A 9,947-nucleotide genomic window follows, 5' to 3' on the forward strand; every position below is an offset into this window, starting at 1 on the left:
GGTGGCTCCTTGGCAAATGAAGAGAGGAGAAGGTGGCAAGGGGAAGGCAGCAACTGAAGCTCAGAAAATATTCACGTAGGAGGCACCAAATAACCTAGGATCATGTGCCCTTATCTATATATAGCTATTTAAGTCTTAATTGCACTGTATTAGCGCTAATAGCTACGCTTAGCATTTTAATCCCAAACTTAGGGTTCTGAACCTACTCATTTTTCTAAGATTTATCTTATTTTTATTTTATTTTTCGCAGCACCTTTCCGGTACGCGCTTTTCCATAGCCATTATCAGTTCTGGCACCAGTTCTCATTATTTTAACTTTAAACTTGTTTTACAAGTCCTATAAATTATTCTAGGAATATTCTCACACTTATTATAATTTTCCGAGATACTTCATCGGTACGCATTTATACCGAGGAGCAGAACCGGTATCTGCGCTTTTTGTCAGAAAAGCGACTTTCAGCATTATTAATCACTTACCATAATTATTTAGGCCTTATCATAATTATTAGGGTCAATTACCGAATTTCTTTTTCTAATTTCTCATAATTACTTAATTAACTTCCTAATTTAACGGTGCGGGTTCTTACAGTAAACCGAACTCCCACGCTGACAGCATGGGATCCACGCTAGTAGCGTGGGAGGTGCGGACAAATCAGTCATCAATCTTATTCTGTATCAGCGAAAGATTGGACGGAGATTTACGACGAAGATTTAATCAAGATATCTAAGCAAGACACAAAGTCTATAAATAGAGGCTTAGACTCTCAGAGACGGACATCTTTGGCTGGAGAGAATTGTGTGGATCAGAGAATTGAGACAAATCTTGGAGACTCGCGTTGGGGATCAGGATTCCACCGGAGTTGAAGACTGAAGACCATTGAGTTTTTATTCTTCTTCTTCTATTCTTCTTAGTTTATGAACAATTTTTATTCTTTTAATTTGTTTAAGTCAGACATGAATATGTCTGGCTAATTTCTTTTTGTAGTTGGGATCACCGACTCGATGTGAATCCTTTATATTTTCTATATAATTTTTATAATTTAATTAGTTAGTTTGTTTTATTCTACCTATGTTAATTTTTCCATATCCTGTTTAGCACTGGCCACTCTAATTATAGGGCTTTGAGGGTTAGGACTCACAATAGATATATTGGGGTTTTAGTCTGGACAAGGGTAGAATAACAATTTGTGCATGACCTAGACATAGGCTTACATAGATTGTAGACTTTTAATTCATTTGCTTAATGCTTAATTCAAGAGGGATTATGATGTGCCTCTAGCAAGTGTGATTTTCTGTGTTAAAATTGATAAGAATTGAGTCATAAAAGAGCAATTTAAATATATATTTGCTAATTATATTGATTCTTTCTATATCAATAATATTTCTCACCTATTGGTTGTGTTTATACAGGAAAAAAGAGTGAAAATTACAAATTATAAAAAGCTTGTAGACGCGACTCCACACAGATGTATCACAGTACAATGGACAGCAACATGGCGCGGACCGGCACCACATTGGCGCGAACCCGCGCCAGTTTGCGAACCTCACAGCGGAACTTTGCAAGTGGCGCCAACCGGCGCCGGATTCTGGAAGAATTAAAAATGCACAGAAGCATGGCGCCACTTGGCGCCAAAATGGAGCCAAGTGGCACCAAAGTCAAAGCATGATGGCGCCAAAGTGAAGCAAAATTATAATAATAAAGACTAATATAATTCTAGAATAAATTTAAATTACAAAAATATATTTTTCGCATTCTTAAAATAACGTTGTTTTGGGTTCACCAGAGATAACTTATTTCCATTGACTGAAGAATTATTATATATATATATATATATATATATATATATATATACATATATATATATATATATATATACAGAGAAAGAGAGAGAGAAATATTTCTCAAGTCACTTGAAATAACCTTATATCTGGCCACCCAAAACTACGTCTTTTTTTGGGATTTAGGAGAATTAATAAAGGGTGTTTGGGTGTTAGAAGAATTAGTGAAGGGTGTTTTGATATTTTTGTTTGATTATTTATTATATGAAATTTACCAAAGCACACTTCATTAATTCTCATAACGTCCAAAACGACGTAGTTTTAGGAAGTCCAGGGATAAGGTAATCTCAAGTGACTTAGGAAAAGATGAACTCATATATATATATATATATATATATATATATATATATATATATATATATATATATATATATATATATATATATATATATCAGTTATTTTGTCTACCTTACCTACCAATCTCAAACACCGTTAAAGCAGAATCTCAACTAATATTTTTCATTTTCTCTCCTCTTGAGATTCTGACCTAACGGTGTTAGATAGTGATAGGTAAGATAGGCATAAAAGAAAGGTAGGTAGAATAACCTATATATGTTGGGGCAGGATCATCTTATACTGGTGTAAGAATAATAAGTCTTACTTAAATCTTAACTGTTGATTCTCGTGCTTCTAATAGTTAAGATTTATTGGATCTCACTCATTAATTAATTATTCTCAATAAATTTCTACAATTAGATGCACAGAAATTAACGATTAAGATTTGATATAAGACTAATTATTCTTATACCTGATCCTAACTGTTGATTAACGAAAATCAACGGTTAGGATTTGGTGTCAAATTTTAAAATTTGACATCGGTGTTAAAAGATCCTAATATATATATATAGGGGCAGGATATTCTTACACTAGTGTAAGAGTTAGAAGTCTTACACTCAATCATATATATATATATATATATATATATATATATATATATATATATATATATATGGGGCAAGATCATCTTACACCGGTGTAAGATGAATAAGTCTTACACCAAATCTTAACCATTAATTTTCTGCATCCAACGGTTAAGATTTATTAGGTCTCACTTATTAATTAATTTTTAATTCTCAATAAATCTCAACCCTTGGATGCACGGAAATCAATGGTTAAGATTTAGTGTAAGATTTATTATTCTTACGCCGGTGTAAGTTGATCTTATCCCTCTATATATATATATATATATATATATATATATATATATATATATATATATATATATATATATATATATATATATATATATATATACACATACCTCATAGAGGATAGCATACATTCTGATCATGAGAGAAACTCGCTGTACCAAAATGTGGCTGTAATGCAATCCTCAAAATGATAATGGAGTTATTCGTAGATGAAGGGATTGCTTTTCTGAAAAGTTTTATGTTTCAAATGATTCTATATGGGAATACAAATTGATGATGGACAAATCAACTATTAGTTAAAGTAGCTTTTCTGCGCGAAAAACAACTGCATTATTTGCGAATGGGCTCTTGTAATTTTTGACTAATTGATATATCTTTCAATGTGAACTAACACACACACACACACAAATCCATTGACAAACATGGAAAAGCTGCGCTTTATTTTATTTTATTTGGTAGTACGTAGTCGTCCATAATATCGAAGAATATTATAAAAGAAAATGGATATAGAAATCAACTACGATTGAAACATGAAGAGAACTCTAGCCTTAAAATGAATTTTGTCTTCATTATTTGAAATAGGATTACGGTAAATCCCCTTTAGGAATAATCGAAGCACCTCGGATCATCAGCTAATAATTTCATATTCAACAATAATCATATCGAATGACATTTGAGAAGATAAGAACAGACAGAAGGACTCAAAATGATTATTGTTTTATCCCATTGAGCTAAGGTTATTAGTGAATAGTCATTTTAACTGATTTACATATGTTTCTTTGCTTAGTCATCGAACCGTTGCTGTTAAGCGGTGGAAGGGGAGAACCTAAGAGCAATTTCTATGGACTCTTACTGAAACAAACCCCTAACATTTTTCAGTTTTTGCTTAAGCGGTGTTTTGCCATGATTTTTTTTGACTTTACAAACTACATTGTTGATTTTCGCTAATTTATGATTATAATTTATGTGAATTAATGATTAATGAAAAAGTATGACTCAATAAATTAAATTATTAGATTCAAGGAAGTCAATAGTTAAAATTTGATATCAAACAATCTTGACCCATATATATATATATATATATATATATAGGGGAGGGATCATTTGACTCCAGAGTAAGATTTAAAAGTCTTACTCCTCATCCCAGCTCTTGATTTCCGTTCATCCAACGGTTAACATTTAATAAGTAACAACAATTAATTAATTATTAATTTTAAATAAATGCTAACCGTTGGATGAACGGAAATCAAGGGCTGGGATGAGGAGTAAGACTTTTAAATCTTACTCTGGAGTCAAATGATCCCTCCCCATATATATATATATATAAGAGATCATTTGACTCTCTAGAGTAAGATTTATAGTTTAGGAAGTTATATTAATTAATTAATTATTAATTACATTACAAATGACAACCGTTGATTTCCCTCCATCAACGGTTAATATGAGGAGTAAGACTTAAAAGTCTTACTCTGGATTCAAAAGAACCCTCCCTATATATATATATATATATATATATATATATATATATATATATATATGGAGAGAGATCATTTGACTCAAGAGTAAGACTTATAAGTCTTACTCTCCATCATAACCGTTGATTTTCGTCCATCCCACGGTTATAATTTAGGAAGTTATATTAATTAATTAATTATTAATTATACTATTAATGACAACCGTTGATTTCCGTCCATCAACGGCTGGGATTTGGAGTAAGACTTAAAAGTCTTACTCTGGAGTCAAAAGAACCCTCCCCTATATATATATATATATATATATATATATATATATATATATATATAGCTTATCATTTCTCAAGCTGCCGGAGATAAAGTTATCTCCGGTTACTAAATCATAACCGTACAAAGATGGATCAATGGTGATAAAGGAAGAGAGAGAAAAGGGAAATCATGACTATTCAAAGGTGAATCAATACATATGAGGAAATAAATAATCAAACGACGTAGTTTTGGGGTGGCCGGAAATAAATTTGTCTCAAACAGCTTGAGAAGTATTTTTCCCATATATATATATATATATATATGCTGAGATAGGAAGTAAGACTTATAAGTCATACTCTTGAGTCAAATGATCTATATATATAGGCTGAGATGAGGAGGAAGACTTATAAGTCTTACTCTTGAGTCAAATGATCTCTCTCCATATATATAATATTCAGAGATCCATAGAATTTGGGCACTAATAACTTCAGTTAAATTTTATACAATTTATTACATGTGATTGTTTCTGTAATTATTTTATCCTTATAAATTTACTTTGGAGAATGATATTTTCCACTAAAGTGGCTGGATTGGTTATGGTTCGAAAATTCAATATTACTTAGATTTTATCTCCCGTTTGTTTGTTTTTATGCTAATATTTCCAGAAAATAAACAGGCCAATACTGTATCATTGGAGTATGATGAAATATCATTATTAAAGATTATGAGGATCGTACGAAGTTCTTGAAGATCGTATATACAAGCTTAGTTAAAGTTCCTACTTGATGTAACATAGTTTAGAGATAAGAAATTAATGTATTTGACTCAGTCATGTGTATAGTTAAATTTTAAGAATATTTTATCATATGCTTTATTTTATATCTGCTGCTTTAGAATCTCATCATAATTTTTGTTCTCTTATTTAAAATAAAATTTAAGAATTAATATAATATCATTTATACTAACCAGTTATAGGGAATGTTAAAAAAAGCAGCTAGACCTAAATATTGAGGTTGTAAAAAATTGTCTCCTAAAGGAGGAATATCTTAACCTTAAACAGAATAAGATTGTATTCCAATGGATGAACCCCATTATGGAAAATAGCTTGTTTTTAGAATATAGATCTCAGTTTTAGTTTTATATTAGAAAACAGAAGAGGGGCAAACCCAAACTGATCAGGTAGCTCATTTCATATAATAGAAGATTCAATATTGTGTTCATATACTAATAAGTCCTGATACAATAAAATAAATAAAGGATTAATCTTTTCTCATATTATATTAGAAAAATTTAATCTCATACACACACAAAATAGAGGAGACAAGAAAAAAAAAACTCCACCTTTGATTTGTGTATATAGAAAAAAAATATTTTCTCATGACAAAATATTAACCCATAAATAAAACGCTACCAAACGAATAAGAGAAAGATATGAGACATTAAAAAATCTAAGAGATAATAAGATAAGCCTGATATAAAATTAAAAAGAAACGGTCCTTGGCTACTGTTCTTTGCGTTGAACATTCAAATAACTTCTTATACGGAATGCCACAAGTTGTACTATTTGTGACGGGGGAATTTTTACATAGTAATGTGTTGCATTTTGAGGCGATTTTGTTTTGTGTTTATTCCCTTCCCTAACTTTCTCGTACGTTAAATGCATGTGAAAAATGTTATGTTAATATATTAACAAGAAAGATATTTCTACAGTTATTGCAGATAAATTATCTGCATTTATTTTCAAAACGACGTCGTTTTGATATTGAAGTATTAAAATATTATAATTATAAAAACTATAATAATTCTGAAATAAATTAAAATTATAAAAACATCATAATTTTGCCCTAAAACGACGTCGTATTAGGTTTACTGCAGATAATTTATATGCAGTAATTGCAGAAAAAATGAACCTATATATTAAATAATGCAATAAGCTTTATCACAATCTTCGTGTTTTTCATTTACCCGATCAAACAGTTTGACCAATAACTCGGTACTTGGATCAGGTTAATGAATTAGTTGGTTTTAATAATATTGGGTATAAGACTTAATTTGTAAATCAAATGAGTGATTTTTATTTTTATTTTCAATTCTCGAGAACCCAAACAAACAGCGACGGGGACAAAACATTGAATGCGTCTATAAATCTATAATAACAGACAAATTTTGAAGTATTCTCCTGTAGAAAAAATTTATACTATCATTAACTTTTCTTGACATCTCATTTAATAAACTTCATTATATTAACAATTATAAGTTGGGACAATTTAATTAAATATATGACAACTTGTTATTACAGCTGAAACCATTCAATGCTTATATATGGTGATCAAAACTATTTAGGTTAATATATAATGAACAACAATAAAAGAACACAGATTACTACTAATTAATAACTTATTTTCATTATTTGGTTGAAATTTATCAAAAAAAAAAAAAAAAAAAGGTTTACATATACCCATAAGTTCAAACACAAGCTATTTATTCCGTACGAACACTGCCTACACACACACACACACATATATATATATATTAATATTAAAAACGAAAATGATGGTTGCACATACTACGTGCATGTACTATAACCTTCATATTCATGGATTAGCAACAGTAGTACTTAAGCAATTGGATAAGAGGGATTTGTTGCAATTCCACATAAACCTTTCTTGCTATGTATGTCTCGCTTCATTCTTATGTATCCTTCTTCACCCCATTCCGTGCCCCAGGAATTTTTCACCAGCCAATACTTGGTGCCATCATGAGATTCACCATATCCAACTACTGTAACAACATGATCTGTGTCAGTTCCACATTTTCCTGTAAACACTCCACTTGAATAAAATTGGAAAGCAGATCCTCCAGCATCAATATAAACTGACACTGGTTGATTTGCCACAGCTTTTAGGAGTGCCTCTTCACTATTAGCAGGAACTTTCTCGTACCCTTTAATCTTAACTCCATGATTGGTTATTTTCTTCTTAACCTTACATTTCCTATCTACTCCTTTGTAGGGATAGTATGCTTCACTTGCTATTCCTCCTTTCTTCACTATAAACTCAAATGAATCTTCCACATAACCACCATTGCATCCTTCACTCTTACCTTTAACACAATCTACTAGTTCTTGCTCAGAGAGTGACACTAATTCACCTTTGGTTATTTGGTGGATACCCTCTGTTGAAGCCACAGTTGAAAATGCCCAACAGCTACCTGTTTTTGCAAACAAAAACCATGTTAATTAATATAGAATATAATTGCAGTGATGAATATGGAAAGCAGAATGATATAGTAATTGGTTATAATATAAAATCTTTTATTATACCACATGAGCCTTGGTCCTTGATTGGAGTAACAGCACCTCTTTTCCTCCAATCCATGGTAGTAGGAATGGAAGTTACATTGGCATACTTAAACGATGTCGTTTGTGTTGATGGCCCCTGAACATGGGCCTTCTTCTGACCATTAAGTGAAGCCTTAAATTCTTCATTGGTTAGGTCAGCAAATTGGTTAATGCTGAGGTTGAAGGGTTTGTCCTGAGCAGCATTGAAGGACTCAATGAACCCTAAATTGTCCTTGAATATTTGGTAACGTTTTTGCTTCTGAGCAGCATCCTTGTAAGACTTACCATGAAGTGACATCCACTTCTCATGTGTCTCGGATGTGTAGGCATCAAGAAGCCTTTGAGACATTACATGTGATGTCCATATAGTGAGAATGAGGAACAGAGCTAAAACATAGTGGCTTTGGTTATAGGAAGCCATTGGGTATAAGAGCTAATGATTATTGAGTAGTTTTTTTGAAGTATGCAATGGCATCTACGAGTTATATATACTGGTGAGGGGTACTTCAATTAATAGGAGTTTCCTTGGTGCTTAAAGTAGCTAGTAGATACCTCAACTTTTTTTATTTATTTCTTTAGTACATTATACCTCAACTCTTTGTTGGATATATTAATAATATAAGGAAAAAAGAATTCTTATGTTGTAGGAGAGTTCTCTTCTTGTGTTTATGAGAGTTCGTTTTTGCGTGCAATAATTTTTTTGTTTTCTTTATTTTTTATGTGTGGGTCCCACCATGAATTTGAGTGTGTAGGAAACTTCATTCCTCTCCAATAACATGAAAAAAACATTACTTATAATATAATTTAATAATATGTTTATATACAAGCTTAGTAAGTAAAAACATGATTTTTTGGATTCATATGGACTGTAGCCTAAGCATATTATCTCTAGAATTTTCTAAGATGAAAGTAATATTATTAAGCATTCCAAACTTTTCAATTACCAACCGTGCCCCAAATCCTTCTTTCTTAAACACATTACCTCAACTCATAACTTTGGATTTTCTACTCAGATTCTCGCCAGCATAGCACTAGTCCACGTGCGGCATGTTTTACCTGAGTCAACTTGCTATTGTTTTCGGTATCCAATTGGTTTATTGGTGGCATGGTGTGGTCCCTTCTAGAACTAATGTGTTGGTAATGTAGTCAAAATTATTTGCTGAATTGCCTTCTAGAAAACAAAAAAAAGTGGCTTTTGACAACATTTGCCTGCGCTGGGCCTATGACGTCTTGGAATGTGAAGTTACCTCATCATAACCAATCAATATAAATGTGAACGAATGATATATAGCTTCATTTTCAGAATAAAAATGGTGTAAAAATTTTTGAGCAAGTCATTTTTCAGTTACTTACTAGGAAAAAAAAAGAATGAGTTAAGTATGAAACACAATGGATAAAAATAGTGAAATTTGATAAATAATAATTATTATCATTATTAATAAGGTTTTTGTGGGGTTGGATATGTGTTCGATTCCCGCTGAATGCATTCTTGGGGAGGGGGCTGAACCTTTAGCCATCACTGTTCCCCCGCACTCTAGATTAGTCCCATAGCCGGCTCAAAGAGTCGAAGCTCGTGGGGATACCGGAGGAAGCCAACTCGTCTCAAAGAGATAATTAGGGTTGGGTAACTCCAAAAAAAAAAAGGTTTTTGTTATTGTTGTGACTTGTGATAAATTCTTAAGTATTTTGGGAGTAAAAAAAAATCATTTTGTTTTTCGCTATACGTCTATTAATTTGTACAACCTTAATTAAACTGCATTTAAATTTAAAGTAATAATCTACATACATCAAAATACATATACATACATACATACATACATACATACATACATATATATTAAAAAATATTTCTCCTGTCATGAGATAATTATCTCATGCAACTCCAAAACTATGTCA

The 9,947-nt window shown here is 31.5% G+C and overlaps 1 protein-coding gene across 1 annotated transcript; it reads right to left on the reverse strand.

Moving 5' to 3' along the window:
- Positions 1–7,328: 7,328 nt before the first annotated feature.
- Positions 7,329–8,472, reverse strand: LOC133311777 (senescence-specific cysteine protease SAG39-like). The gene is made up of 2 exons (XM_061512880.1): positions 8,034–8,472; positions 7,329–7,921 (listed from the first exon to the last, which is right to left on the reverse strand). The coding sequence occupies exons 1-2, from the start codon at positions 8,470–8,472 to the stop codon at positions 7,329–7,331; spliced, it is 1,032 nt and encodes a 343-aa protein (XP_061368864.1).
- Between the last annotated feature and the right edge of the window lie 1,475 nt (positions 8,473–9,947).

The sequence above is a fragment of the Gastrolobium bilobum genome, unplaced genomic scaffold (assembly GCF_033153095.1).
Source record: "Gastrolobium bilobum isolate Gb01-03AN ecotype WA unplaced genomic scaffold, APGP_CSIRO_Gbil_v1 utg8280, whole genome shotgun sequence".
In the NCBI taxonomy this organism is placed as follows: domain Eukaryota; kingdom Viridiplantae; phylum Streptophyta; class Magnoliopsida; order Fabales; family Fabaceae; genus Gastrolobium; species Gastrolobium bilobum.